The sequence below is a fragment of the Astyanax mexicanus genome, chromosome 18 (assembly GCF_023375975.1).
Source record: "Astyanax mexicanus isolate ESR-SI-001 chromosome 18, AstMex3_surface, whole genome shotgun sequence".
NCBI lineage: Eukaryota > Metazoa > Chordata > Actinopteri > Characiformes > Acestrorhamphidae > Astyanax > Astyanax mexicanus.
In genome coordinates, this window is record NC_064425.1 from 40,905,622 (window position 1) to 40,921,348 (window position 15,727).

The 15,727-nt window shown below is 38.7% G+C and overlaps 1 protein-coding gene across 1 annotated transcript; it reads right to left on the minus strand.

Moving 5' to 3' along the window:
* Nucleotides 1–3,956: 3,956 nt before the first annotated feature.
* On the minus strand, nucleotides 3,957–11,465 carry lrrc8da (leucine rich repeat containing 8 VRAC subunit Da). Its single transcript, XM_007245085.4, has 2 exons — nucleotides 11,275–11,465; nucleotides 3,957–6,895 (listed from the first exon to the last, which is right to left on the minus strand). Exon 2 carries the CDS (start codon nucleotides 6,891–6,893, stop codon nucleotides 4,362–4,364), a length of 2,532 nt encoding a protein of 843 aa, XP_007245147.2. The 5' UTR covers nucleotides 6,894–6,895; nucleotides 11,275–11,465; the 3' UTR covers nucleotides 3,957–4,361.
* Nucleotides 11,466–15,727: the final 4,262 nt, after the last annotated feature.

The following is a 15,727-nucleotide window of genomic DNA, read 5'->3' on the forward strand; positions in this document are numbered from 1 at the left end:
AAGCCAAACCTGAAACAAAGGGGTGATTATAAAGAGGGCAATTACTTCAGGGCTGAGCTCCAGGAGTGTAGTACAAGGCCTGGGTGGAGCTCTGCAGTAGGAGGAGCAGAGAGATCAATACCAGGTCCCATCCACAGGGGGCGGCACTGTGACAGTAGTTCTGCTTTTAAAGCACACCTGAGCACCAAAGAACAACCAGAGCACTAAAACAATTACAGAGACAAAATATTATTACAAATTGCAACATATGAATCTGACAGTAGTTTTTTTTTTTTTATTGTATCAGAAGATCATGATGAAAGGACCAATAGAAATGCGCCAAAATAACTTGGAATTAAATACTTTTTTGTGTAGATTGTTTAGATTCAGCCTCCTGAATTTGGCAACCCGAGTTAGCTTCGTGTCTGGGGAGGGGTGGGCGGGGCAGACTACTCTCTGTGATGTTTTGAAATTGATAAATATATTGAAAATAGACAAGGATATGCAAACACATCACATTATGTAGATCAGTCAATCAATAATACCGTCCAAACCATCTCACCGCTATCAGAGGCACACTGCTGCTCAGCCAATCTGCCCTGCCTCTAAACCCATACATCACCCAGTGACCCACCCAAACTACCCCTACCATTTTTTAGCTTTTTTTTCAAATTTGAGCTGAGGGTGGAGTCAGCATTTGTGGCGTAAATAATTGTGTTTAAAAAATTATTATGCATTACTAATTCCAAATCAATTGCATGCTTTGGCACTTTAACATTGACAGCCCTATTTAAAATATTTCTGTAGAATTGGAATATCAACTCAGGTTTTTACTCAAGTAAAAGAGTAAAAGTACTGGTTTTAAAACTACTTAAAGTATAAAAGTAAATATAAATCTTAGGCCACACCACAGGGACCTATAGTGCACTACTGCTATTTAACTAAGGTAACAAAGTATTTGTACTTTATTACTATTACACCTCTGGTAAACACTGTACACTGTCACCGGTACAGACATCAATTTAACAGTGATAATCAGACTCCTGGGTATAAAGCTGTGCTGTGGCGTGTCTCTGAATCTGAATTAAGGTGCACAATGGGATCTTTGTAGGTACGTCTGCAGTCTTCGTACCCTGGGGGAGTGGGACGTCCCGCTGCAGCTGGAGTGCGGGACGGTGGACAGGTTGGGACATGGTGAGCAGCAGTGAATCATGGTGAGTTTATGACTGGAGGAAATGCTTGCTCTTCCTGCAGCAGCTAGATCGGGACATGTTTCCTGTTCTGTGGTTGCCAATGATCTGCTAACTCTTACAGATCTGCACAACCGCCACAGTTTCAGTTCAGCTAAAATTCAAACACTCATTCACTGCAGTTCAGTTTAAAATACTTGCATTGCTTTGAAATTATTTGGCTGAAACTTTCAGTGTTGAAAAAAAGTGAAATAACCAAATAAATATCAGTCAAAGGTTTGGACACACCTCTTCTCATTCAATGTGTTTTCTTTCTTCTTTTGATTTTTTACATTGTACATTTAATATTAATGACTCTATTAAATCTCTACAATACCACATGCAGAATTATTAAGTAAACGAAAAGTGTGAAACAAACCAGAATATGTTTTATACTTTAGATTCTTCTAAAGAAGCACATTTATATTTAAGGACAGATCTCACACACTCTTGGTATTTTTGATCTCAGTGTTTTCATGAGGGAGAGTCACCTGGAATAGTTTTCTCAGCTTCTTAAAGGAAGGAGTTCCTGGAGGTCCCAAATCACCCAAAATCACCATCTCAGTTAATCAGGTTTAGATCAGGGGATTATTGTGGAGGACTAACCTCTATTTTTTAACTACGTTATTCCATATATTCCATTAATTGTTTTCATGTATTTAATATTAATCTACAATGTAGAAAATAAAATATACAAAGAAATATATAAAGGAAAACACCAAATGAAAAGGTATGTACAGTACTGTATACTGAACAATGACATCATATTTATACCATATTCATATTGTGTTTTGTTTGTATCAAAAAGTGCCATAATTAATAAAACCTTGTGAACAACTTTTTTCAGTATTTCGTATTTGAATGTTTCGAATATTTAATTTTGTTTGGTTTCAGCCCAAACTTTTCATTATGGAGCATTTCTAATGAGATATATAAAAGAAAAATCTCCAAAAAAGTTTTTAAACATTATGGAATTCTAGAGGTTTTTTTTACAGTAACTTAACAAGTTAAATGTAAAAAAGTATTAAAAAGTATCAACAGTAATTAAAACATAAAAATCTGTGCTTTGCAATTTGTTGAAATTTTTCAATGTTTCAATTTGTGCAGATTTGGATTTGGCCCAATATTTTATTTTAAAGCTCCTCTAGACAGTTTCAGTTCAGCCAAACATTATACATTCATAACCTGCTGTTTAAACATTATTGAACTTTTATCCTTATTTTCGGCTGAAAAAAAATATATTTTGGTGCCTCCTTACTTAGATTATACTTAGATTATAAACTAATAAATTGGTGTCAATCAATTAAAAAAATCTGATTAATCAAAACAGAATTCTTTGATTGATTACAATTAATCACACTTGTTTTTATTAAGACTAAAGTGAATATTTAAATGTAAATAAATTAATGAATTATATATTGGCAAATACAGCCTGGGACAGTGTGTGCGGTCAGTGAGTGCACTAACACTACATGACGAGAGCAGCAGGGCAGGGTGTGTATCTGATGCCAGTCTTCCCCAGTACCCGATATCCTCCTTATCAGCCAGACTCAACTGCCAGCCTGCTGCCGGCCTGGAGACACACTGTGGTTTCACCCTCAGTAACATTGACACGCCCCCAACCGCCGGCCCAGAGACCGCCCACCCACAGCCGACCTGCCTGAGAGAGTAAAACCTAGAGCCCACTCTGCTCCTGTTCATTTATTAACATCACAAACCATCACAGACTGGAACTACAATAAAACACATCAAATTATTCAATATTTCACCATTCTCTAAAACATTCCCATTTCTACAGTATTCATTATGCTAGATTTCCACTACCCTGATCGTCCAGGAGCACTAGACAGACTGTAGTTCTGTATTTGTTTCTCTTAATACTTTATTATTATCCTTTCTTTCACCCTGTTATTTAATAATTAGAACCCCACAGGAGAGAAAACCACCACAGAGCAGCTATTATTATTATTATTATTATTATTTTGGTGGTGTGTCATTATTCTCAGCACTGCAGTGGTTAACACTGATTAGCATGGTGGTGGTATATGAGGTGTTAGTGTGTGTTGCGCTGGTGGTACAGTGAGTGGATCAGTTGCAGCAGTGCTGCTGCAGTTTTTAAACACTGTGTTTAATCACTCGCTGTCCTCCACTCTTACCTACTGTAGCTGCTCCATCTTGTAGCTGTAGATCCTGCATCAGTCGGTACAGGATGCTGCCCACAGGACAAACAGCCTGTTGGTGGTCTATTGTCAGAATCTGACTGCACCACCCAAAGAATATCTGATCTGTGGTGGTCTATCTTCTGGGGTCCTGAACATTGAAGATAATGCTAAAAGGAAGATAATTAAGTATGCTGAGAAACAGATAACCCACTTCAGTCTGTATCTACAGAGAACTACCTCAGACCTGCTGACCTCACTGACAGCTTATAGCCAATCTAACCTTGTGTTTGCAGTAGCAGGTGACAGAGCACCAAGCGACCAGTATTTCTATAAGAGGACGCAAATTGTAGCCACGGCTTAGTGAAAGCAGCTAACAACAAACAACAACATAAGACAAAATAAATTGAGTAGAGATTTTCTCAACTCAACTTTATGCAAATTATTTAGGACACTTGATAGTGATCTCTGCTAGATTAGCCAGTGAACCAGTGTGAACGCAGGGTAAGGTCCTTTGGTGTTGATTTTAATTCTCAGTCTACAACCAGCTGACTGACCACACTATTCAATAAGTTATTATACACAGAAATGTGGTACTTTCACTTTAATTTATCACAGAAATTAACATTGTCAATGATATGTCTGTATCATCAGGGCCATGAAAAAATTTGATCTCCACAACGGAAACTTTAAGAGGGGCACAAATCATTCTGAACTTTAGCATAAAATCCAGGTAACAAAATGTAATGCTGGACCGTTCCTCTTTATTCATTCATCATGAAATGTTTTTACATTACATTTGGCAGACCACAATGTCCACAAATGTCCACAAAACGAGAAGGACGACTGGTGATTTAAGGCAGCGTGGTGTCAAGGTTTTCATACGACAGCTGTGATACAGTGTTCTGTTAAAGTCACTCATCAAAACGAGATGGAAAACATTTCTATGAAATGTCCTCTCAAGGTTTGCTCAGTGTTTCTAAACAGTTGGAGCTCAGATTGTAACATTGTTATCTGTACTCATACTCTCTCTTGTCTCAAGCGGAAGAGTGTCAAAAAGATGTTCCTCCACAACGAAGAGGTTTCTCTTGAGGTGTTGACACTGGCTGAGCTGAAACGGAAGGTGACCAAGACAGTTCCCTTTTAGCTCAAGCTGGGTGAGCTGAGTCAATTGCCCAACAGCCTCTGGTAAGACGGTGATGCCGTTGTTTCCCAGACAGAGAACTCTTAATTTGGTACACCTGAACAGTTGTTTGGGAAGAATCTCTACTTTATTGTCTGTTATATCAAAGTACTGCAGGCTCTGGAGAAGTCCAACCTCATTTGGAATCAACGAAATGGAATTGTGGCTAAGATCCAGGTGCCTGAGTTTGGGGAGGTAGAAGAGGGCCGCTGGAAGGGTTTCCAGTTTATTGTAGGAGAGGTGAAGGATCTCGATGTTCTTCACATGGCTTATAGATTGGGGAATAGCGATAATCCTGTTGTGCCAAAGCTTCAGGCAGGTGAGTCTCTTCAGGTGCTGAAAGCTGATGATCTCTTCGATGGTCCGAATGCTGTTGGATTTGAGATCCAGCTCTTGAAGATTAATCAAGCTGAAAATAGCATGGGGGATCCTCTCAAGATCGCAGTTATGGAGCTCCAACTCAACAAGGTTCGCCATCTTCTTAAGACTGTTGAGAACCACCACTTTAGTCCCGTCATTGTGCACCACCAGTTTGACGAGATGTGGCGAGAGTTCCGCAAGGTTTGTCGGAATTTTGTTGAGATTGCTCTTGAGGTATAACATCTTCAGGTGTCTCAATTCCTTGAGGGATTCCAAGCCAATCATTTTGTTGTGCTCTGAGCTTAGACCGCCGACAAGGTACAGTTCCCTGAGGCTCCTCAAGAGATATAGCCACGGAGGGATTTCGGCGACATCTGTAAACTTTACGTGAAGGCACTTCAGGTGATCTCGAAGGAAGGTGAAAGCCGTGTGCTCGACCTTTGCAGGAGAGTGATATAAGTGCAGTTCCTGCAGATTTATCATTTGGGAAATCTTGGCTGAGATTCTGACCTCGGGGATAAGCTCTAACTTGAGGATTTCAAGCTCAGTGATGTCAAACACAGCATTGGGGAGTCCAGGCAGCATGAACAGATGCAGCTCCTGTTTGTCCTGATTGTTGGAAGTCACGTGCTGCCGAAGTTTCTCGAACGTCCATTCGTGATTGAGGCTAATTTCCCGCAGTTTGTTCTCGCTGACCTCAGACAGGAAAACACCAAATCGTTTGGAGTGCAACTGGTCGTACTGGTCGACCATATGCAGGAGAAAGGCGAAGTCATTCTTGACGTCAGGTATATCGCTAAAGCTGCTTTCCTCACGCACTTTTTCAAAAGAGTACTCCTTGAGTGGTCGCCGAAACAGCCAGAAAAGAGCATACATGCACACTAGTCCGTAAAGGCTGATGATCGCCATGAAGGTGAAGAGTAGCTTCCTTAACATGAATGCCATGTTGTGAGTGCAGAAGAATTCATCGTATCCAGTTAGGTGTTCGATCTCTGGCTTGCAAACGTGTTTGAATTTGATCTCGCTGGTGAAAGTGGATGTATAGCACAGGATGAAGATGAGCTTTAGTGCTTTGACAGATGTTTGCGCCACATAGAGGTTATAGATAAAGTCGCTGTCTTCTACGTGAGCTCGAAAGGTTCGCACCTTCTCGAAAAGAGCCTTCGCTTGCTCGCCATCTTTTTTGTCCAAAATGGTCAAGCTTTGGCCTTCGGGAACCATTCTCTCGGTAGAAAACGTCACTTCGGTGTTTATCAGCATTGGTGACGTCGGGCTGGTGGCCTCCTCCTGGCTGTCAGTGGAAACTTGCTTGGACGAGGTCTGGCCTGCAATGATTCTTTGCTTGCTTTCTTCCGAGTCTTCGCAGGCTGTTTCAGAAAGTGCTTTCGTCGTCCAAGGTGATTCGAAACACCTTCCCAGGATGGACACAAAGTGTTCGATCTTTGAGCTGGTCTTGGGGTACTTGAACCAAAAATTGCTGCTCACCATCAACAGTATGGTGTGTATGAGGACAAGATAGGGAAAGTACTTGGAATACCAAGGTAAAGCAACGTGGTAACACATCTGGTTGACGAAAATGTACTGCTGGTAGTCCAGGTTTGTTCTGCGGCCCTTGGGTTGAGGTTCTGTTGCGGTCATGATACTTTGGCTTCTAGCTGGAGTAGTGGGTTCAGTGTGATGCAGTTCATGCACAACGCTGTCAGGAAGATCCTGAGTGGCCAAGGGGGCGGTGCCCAGTGATGACGTGGAAGTGTACATTGAGCCATGTGTAGTGTAGGGGGTTGTACTCTCTATCTTAGACCTCTCTTCCAGAAAGGGAAGACACGCCACTTGATCTTTGGTAATCTGCATAGTCCCAGCGAAAATGGCCAACATCAGCATGACCAGCCCGAGATAGTCCATAAAGACGTCCCACCATGGCTTCAGTATCCGATAGGTCGGCTGGACGTCATTAAGTGAGGCGACTTCTGTAAGTGTGAACATCTCTGCAACAAAAACAAAGAACAACAAAAAAGTTTATAAGAGAAAGATACATACAGATAATGGTTCTGAATACTGTCTTTGATCTTTTTCGATTAACTGTCCCAGCCCTAGTTAACATTGTAATCTTGGTTTTAGGCAGTCATACACCTAAAAAAACAGAGTTTCCTTTAAGTAACCTTCAGTAGGCATCTCACACTACATGTGCCTGCATGCCTTTATTGCAAAACATGAAGAGAAGCATAAGAGGTTTGCCAGGATGTTGCCACAGTCCTTCAAGGTTACATGCCAATGAACACTACAATGTTCAGCAGAAAAATATTATTAAAAGTTAAGTTGCACACGATAACAGTGATATCACAATACTGCAATTCTGGAATACTCAATATATTGAATGACAATTCTCTACAATACTTCACGCCATTTGTGTTGCTGAAGAAGGTAAAATACTCCAAAATAAGCAAATACCAGGAATTATGAATAGATTTATGAAATGAATTTATTGGTGGCAATTTCACTGAATTTGACAACCAATATGAAACAATGTACATGCACAAAGTGCATAGCTTTGCTTCCTTATGTCTCTTAAACACATATATACTGACTGCAACTCTTCCAAGTCTGAAATAGCCCTAAACAGCCATACATTAAAACAGTTCTGCTGATGTTAAAATGCGAAAAACAGATCAGTAACAACTGGGAAGCTGAAATTTTAAGTTTAAGTTAAAATTTCCCAACAGTCTCTAAAATTGTGCTGTGTTGTCAAATAGCATCTATTTGAGAGCAAGCTTGCTGAGATCAGCAGCCGACTAGTGTTAGCCATTAGCTTAGCACAAACTCTAGTTCTCATGTCATACTTTCGCCTCCAGGAGCACCCCTTACATGTACCCCTTTCAGCCAGCAGGTTCAGGAAACACTGTGGATCTTAGTAGACTAATTTCTCGCCGAAAGTGTGGAAAGTATTCACATTTATTACTCAGGTAGAAGTACAGATCAAGTGTTTTACTATTTAAATAAAAGTGTAAAAGTACTGGTTTCAAAACTACTTAAAGTATAAAAATAAAAGTAATGTAAGGCAAAGCCATTAAGAACAAAAGCTTAGCCCGTGCCTAATATAGTGAACTATAGTGCACCCAGTAAGTATACATTTATCTTACAGCCTTTGTTATAGCACTGTATGACTGCCAGACAATTCCAAAAAACACTTCTCAGACAAATAAACGAAAAGACAGAATAATTAATACGAGACAATAAACAGCTTTGTTGGTGTGTCTGCTGAACTGTTAAAAAAATGGAGCTCCATAAATATTTTGCAATATTTGTAATTTGGGACTGCTTTATCTTTGAAAAGCAAGATAAAAATATATTAAGCTAATTACTGCAGTATTAAATAAACGTGGCGAAATGACTGAAGATCTGCCAAAAACCATGTTCAGTATTCAGACGAATGTTTCAGCTACCTATCATGTTATACGTTTTTTGATTAACAGCTATAGTACTGTATTTCAGTTAGACACTACATAGTGTCCAATTAACATTTAGTGTTCCATTACTGAAAACTGTACTGCATTATAACCAGCAGTGTTTAATAAGTACCTACACAGCCCTGCAATACACTAATCTACACAATCACTTTACACAACCACAGTGCTGAACTATTGCACACACTGCTGACTTCCTGTCTAACTGGGCCCAAAGAAGTCCGATGAGAGAGACTGGACTCTGGGGACAGGGGTGGTTTCAGGCTGTTAGAAGGACAGGGTTAAAAAACAAAGAGCACCAACTGTGTGTCTGAAACTGAAAACATGAATGAATGGAATAGATGCATGTGAATAAGCTTTTTACACTTTGTGCCATCATTAACATCAATGTATTTTTTTCTACACCTTTAAATACACTTTATTTCATTGTGAGGGCACCTATAGAGTACCACATTATATCTTAATTTCATGGGACACCTAACCAGGCATCATGTTTTCTCAGTTGTAGAATAACTCTGCATTTTGTATTTACTCTATTGGACAAACTCTTGTACAGGAAAAGCAGAAAATCACCTACAGATGGCAATCATTAAGACATATTACAAAACTTGAGTCTGCCAGTCGCTAAGGATATTGCTGTGTACTAGGGTGTGCACACTGTTCTCATATCCCATTATATATCTACTAGAGACAGATTATATCTGTCCATTATAATTTATTTTACTTTAATACAGGATATATCAATATTTTTGCATTATTATTGCATTATTAGTATCATGACACTCTGCATCATTGACTTCTGTTAGAAATTGTATGCAATAGAACATTTTTATTGTCATCTTGATGCAGTAGTGTATTCTTTAAATAAATGTTTTAATCAGTGTTTTGTCATTTTTTGTCATATTAGTTAGGACCATATCGCCCTCCCGTACTGGGTATACTGTGATCTGCTATATCCTGTAGGTTCAATAGATCTTCAGAGGCTGCAGTGTATCCCAGTGGAGAAGATCCAGCATGAAGCTGAGCATGCTGGTGTGAAAAACAGGATCACAGTGGTAATGTTGCCTTTGAGACACCACTCTTACTACTACACCACTGCAGGTTTCAGACTCCAGACAGTAAGAAAAGCAATATATATACACTGGATTGCCACAAGAGTGAGTAAAAGGGCTTCCCTCCCTACCCTATAAAAAGGACTTTTGAGTAGTTTACCTCTTGATGAGAGATGGTTGCCTGCTAGCCATGCCTTTATAAAGCACTTAAGATTTTAAGACATTGGACTGAGAGAAGCTGGATAATCATTTCAACAAACTGCCTGCTACTTATGTTAGTCACCATTGCCAAAACGAAACCTGGACTGCTACAAGAAGAACCTGGTCTGGTCTCGATCTGACCCAGCTAACAAATATACTTCTTTTTAATTGAGCTAAACTGCTGATAAAGCACAGTTTAATCTGATATATTAGCTAGATAATTTACTGCTATGAACAAACACTGTTTCTGCTGCTCCGTGCTGTTTACACTCTAAGAGCGCGGCATGTGCAGCGCTCACTGCTTGCAGTCATGACACTCCATTTACTACATCTGCACTGCACGTCCCATTGAAAACACGTTCTGTATTAAAGCAGCTTCACACTGCACAGATATACGAGCTGGAACACAGAATCTTCTCATTATATTTACTTTCCTGATCCCACACCAGACAGCTCTGACCAATCAGAGGAGAGAATGTGCTAGTATGGTTTATTGGTGCACATGTTGGTGCATTTAGGTTTATGCTTGTGTAAAACTAAACAAAACAGAGGAAGAAATGCTCCAGTTAAACAGATTTATCAACTTATCTGGACCATAGAACCAAGTACAGGTGTGAAAATGCTCTTTTATACTCAGCAATTTAAGTTCTAATTCAGAAATCCGTACAACCAAGCCGAGATGTTTATAATAAAGTAAAAAAAGGTTTCCTCTATCCAATTTATCATGCATGCTTTATTTCAGCGCCCCACGTTGTCTTTATCTCCCCTCAAACTTGCAAGTGTATACTAGGATTTTAATTAACACCACTATACTTTATATAAATATAAATATAATTGCATTTTAATTTTTTTACATTCATTCTTTTATTTGCATTTAAATATATAAAAAACTATAAGAACTATAAGAGGAATAAGTGTGATTAATCGCTGTTAATCACAGAATTTTGTTATGATTAATCAGATTTCTTTTTTAATCGATTGACACCACTAGTTAATAAATATTAACTATATACTGTTACTATGTTTATATTGCTCTCTGTGGAAAGTGTAAGTTATATTACTGTATATTACATATTTTAAAATATTTCATTTATATCTGACTGTATTTATTTGTAAGATTATGTTGATCAATAAAGGGTTTAATTAATATCTAGAGTGTTATATTTAATGTGTTTACACAGTGCATCAGTTCAGCCTCATATTCCCAGGACGTGGAATTCTCCGTTCCACCTTAAACTCTCCGTTCCGCCTCAGGCGCCCCAATGTAACTGCTGAACCATTTAAGGTGGAACGGAGAGTTTGATTAAAATGTGGAGAAAATGAAGCCAATTTGTCATATTAAGAAAATACACTGTTGAACTCACTCCAAGGAGTGTTATATCACACCGGAAACAACACACCTCATTCCAACACTGCTGTTAATTATTACATTTGACTCAGAACTATTTTAACACTTTAAATACAGATTTTACACAGTTTTACTCTCTTTTTACCCTCAAATCTAACTCAAAAAAGTCTAAAATTAAAGCTGAATGACTTAAATGAGTCACAATTAGACCCATAACGCAGTAAAACACTAATTTAACTAGTTTAATGTTGCCTACATTACCCAGAAATACATAAGTAATGAGACACAGCCCTATCACTTACCGTGCTGGATGGCGTCCCCGGGCTGTCACACTACCCGCTATACTCCATACACCTTTAAAAGACGTCAGAAAAGAAAGGAAAACGCGGCTCTAACGCTCCTCTCCATGCAGCCCCAGCGAGCAGCCCGAAGCCCCGCACCGCACACTGTCTTTTCCCCGCGTGCGGAGTGTCTGCGCGGCTGTGTGAGGCGGCGCGTGCCGGTAGGCGGCGCTCTGCCCGTCACTCACGTGTTCTACAGGATATTACCAAACAACCGCACTGAGCACAGTCCAAATCTGTGGAGTGTGGAGCACTCTCTGTACTTTGCCTCCACCTTCCAATCAGTCCTGAGTGTTTTTCTACATAAGGGACTGTTATTATTTACTGCTGAGCTGATATTTATATAATTTAAATAATAATATATGTATGTGATTTATACAAAGGTGCGACTGACAATAAATACTCTGTAGGAAAAAGTATAGATACTAGAGTTTAAAATACTTCTGTAGAAGTGAACTATCAACTCAAGTGTAAAAGTACTTGTTTAAAAACTACTTAAATATATAAAATGTATAAGAAAAGTAAAAGTAATGTAAGGGGAAAAAGGCCATTAAGGACAAAAGCTTAGGTCGCACCACAGGATCCTATAGTGCATTACCCCCACCCCCCCCCCCCCCCCCCCTTCCCAAACACATTTTATTAAAGACTATAATGACTATAGTGTTAGGTTAAAATGTGTCTATTGCATTTTAGTAGAATGTAAGTATATTTGAAACATTTGGAGTTTGTCTGGAGTTCTCTTGAGTCTCTGCACGGATCATCTTCATACTAGACTACATACATCTGCTATGTTCTTGCTGGAGTGTGTGGGGGTGTGGGTGGGACGTGTGCAGGTGTGATGGATCACAGTATAAACCAATAGGGAGTCGGAATGGTATATGTATTGTTAATACAGTATAAAACAAATACAGAAGAATGTTTACCTTCGCTTTAAAGACCTTGTTGGACATTTTTACAGTTTTCTTTTGATGAAAGATTATTTAAATTGATTAAAAAACACATTTAATAATATATAAACAGTGCTGTGAAAAAGTATTTGTCCTTAACAATATGTGCCTTTTTTATCATACGTACATTTTTCAGATTAACAAACACATTTTGATATCAGGCAAAGATAACCTGAGCGTTATTTATATAATATAAAAAGTGTTTTTTTAAAAGGCAAAAAATCTATTCAAACCAACCTGACCCTATGTGAAAAGTTAATCCCCTCTTCCAAATGAATTACCTGTGATTAATTACATAGTTTGGAAAGCTGAGTTCAATTCCATTAACCACAACCAAGCCTGATTACAGTCAAACCAGTAGAATCCAAAAATCACTTGAAGACAACATGAAGCAGCAAAAAAAATCTTAAAAAGCAACACATTATGTCCCAATCTGAACAAAGTTAATAATAAACAACGTTATCTGTAATCTGTCAAAATTGATAATCTGGAAAAGGTTACAGAGTCATTTCTAAAGCTTTGGGACTCCAGAGAACCACAGTGAGAGCTATTTATTCACAAATGGAGAAAACATGGAACACTGGCAAACCTTTGCAGGAGTGACCGGCGGACTAAAATTACTCCAAAAGGGGATAGACAATTTATGCAGATGGTCACAAAAGAACCTAGATCAACATCTAAAAAACGGCAAGTCCTAAGTAAAGGACAGTGTTAATAAATCAGTAATAAGACTGGGTCAAAATGGTATCCATGAGAATGTTCCAAGGCAAAAAACCCTGCTAAACAAAAACATCTTGATGATTCCCAGGACTTTGGGTAAATATTCTTTGGACTAAAAGCGGAACTTTTGGAAGGTGGGTGTCCTGTTACATCTGGCGTAAAAAAACATGGTGGTGGTAGAGTGATGGATTGGACCTGCTTTGCTGCTTCAGGATCTGGAGAACTTGCTGTAATAGATTGAATCATGAATTCTGCAGTTTACTAAAAATCCATCAGTTAATCAATGGCTCCAACATTGCAGAGCATGGCTGTTAGCACCCTGGCTCCAACGCTGCTGCGCAATGCTATTAGCATTGCAGCTAACCTCCTTGAATATGTTGCGTGCCTATCAGGTTCTAAGCTAGCTAGCTATACAGTACCAGTCAAAGGTTTGGATGCACCTTTTCAATCAATGGTTTTATTTGCCTTATCTGGGGAGCTGTTAACTTGTGGTTTCAGAGGCTGGTAAATCTGATGAACTAATCCTGTACAAACAGAGGGATCTCTTGCTTATCTTTTCCTGGTGTGGTCCTGATGAGGGCCAGTTTCATCAAAAAATGTTTGATGGTCTTTGCAACTGCACTTGGCAATACTTTCAAAGTTCTTGTAATTTTTTTATTTTACCAAATAAAAAATTAAAACCTCTGGAATATAATCAAAAGGAAGATGGATGATCACAAGCCATCAAACCACCAAGTTGAACTGCTTGAATTTTTAAACCAGGAGTGAGTGGCATAAAGCTATCCAAAAGCAATGTTTAAGACTGGTGGAGGAGAAAATGCAAAGGTTATTCCACCAAACATAATTCGTAGTTTATAGAATAAAACAACAGTACGTAGTCGTTTTACTCATACATATACCTTAAAAAAGCCTAATCAGTGAAACTGATTCAGAAACTGAAGTGGTCTCTTAATTTTTTTGGAGCTGTATAATTGTGTTTGAAATTTGTGAAGTTCTAAGTTTGTAAAGTTTTCAATATTTTTGCATAAATACTTGTGGTTTCTGAGGACGGTGACTCTGATGGACTTATCCTGTGCAACAGAGGAAACTCTTGGTCTTCTTTTATTGAGGTGGTTCTTATAAGCCAGTTTTATCATACATTTTTAAAGGGCTTTGCGACTGCACTTGGGTATACTTTCAAAGTACTTGTATTTTTTTTGGATTGACTGACCTTCATTTCATTCAAGTCATTTTTTTCTTTACTTAGTTGAGTAGATCTTAAGCCATAATATTAATTAGAACATTACTCAAATAGAGCTATTCACTGTATACCAACTCTACCTCTTTACAACTTTACAACTGATCTATCTACATTATCTATCTCTCTACCTACCCCTCCTGTAAGCTGTGTTGTATTGTTGGTGTGTCAGAGCAGGCTGGTCAGGAGGAGGAAGTGTCTAGGCGACTGAAACCTCTCCTGGATGGTTTATTCAGGTTTCAGCCAGTCTGTGTGAGAAGCTGCCGCCTGTGCCACGGCCTCGCCTGACTCACTCAGACCCTGAACACACACATTCATACTGCCTGCTGCTTATTTATTTACATATAATCTCTCTCTCTCTCGATCAGATTCACCAGTTCATTCACTACCCTGCACTCATATCACACTGTGAGTTTACACCAGGTGGGTGACCGTGTACTGCTGCACAGTGTATCAACCCCCCTCCCGCCTCCAAACACACACACACACACACACACACACACACACATACACACAACCCTGCTGTGTCTGACTCACTCACAATAGCACCACAAACGGTGCATGTTGGACATATGGTGGTCCCTTTCCATTGACAGACAGGGCAAATAAGCACCGTCTGTATTGTATGTTAAGTGTTTCTGATAAAGTGGCCAGTGAGGTGCACAAAACAGCAGACACAAGATTAAACCCACTGCTCCACTACAACATACAGTAAATAGCACTGATGATCTGATTCCACTGACTCCTGTTACTATACATTATCAGTCAAAAGTTTGGGCACACCTCTTCTCATTCATTTGGTTTTCTTTCTTTTTATGATTTTTTTACATTGTAAATTTAATATTGAAGACCATATTAAAGCTATACAGCAACACATGCAGAATTATTATACACACAAAAAATGTAAAACAAACCAGAATTTGTTTTATATTTTAGATTCTTCTAACTATCACTTTTACCTTTGAGGACAGATCTGCACACTCTTGGTATTTTAATCCCAGTGTCTTCATGAGGGAGAGTCACCTGGAATAGTTTTCTCAGCATCTTGAAGGAAGGAGTTCCTGGAGGTGCTGAACAATAGTTGCTGCTTCTTTTCCTTCACGCTGTGAAGCTCCAGCTCATCCCAATTAAATCACCTCAAATCACCATCTCAGTTCATCAGAGAAACACTTTTTTACTGTTTACTACGTAATTCCATATGTGTCCCTTAACCGTTTTTATGTCTTTAATATTAATTTACAATGTGTAAAATAAATTCAATAAATAAAGAAAAAAGAAAAACATTGAATGAGAAAGTGTGTCCAAAGGTTTTACTGGTACTAAATATATATATATATATATATATATATATATATATATATATATATATATATATATATATATATATTAGGCCGTGAGTGAACAGTTATTTTTTGAAGTTGATGTTTTGAAGCAAAAATATGGATAAGCCTAAACATCTGAGACACTTTAACAAGAAACAAACTTTGATGTTCTAGACAATGACTGGATC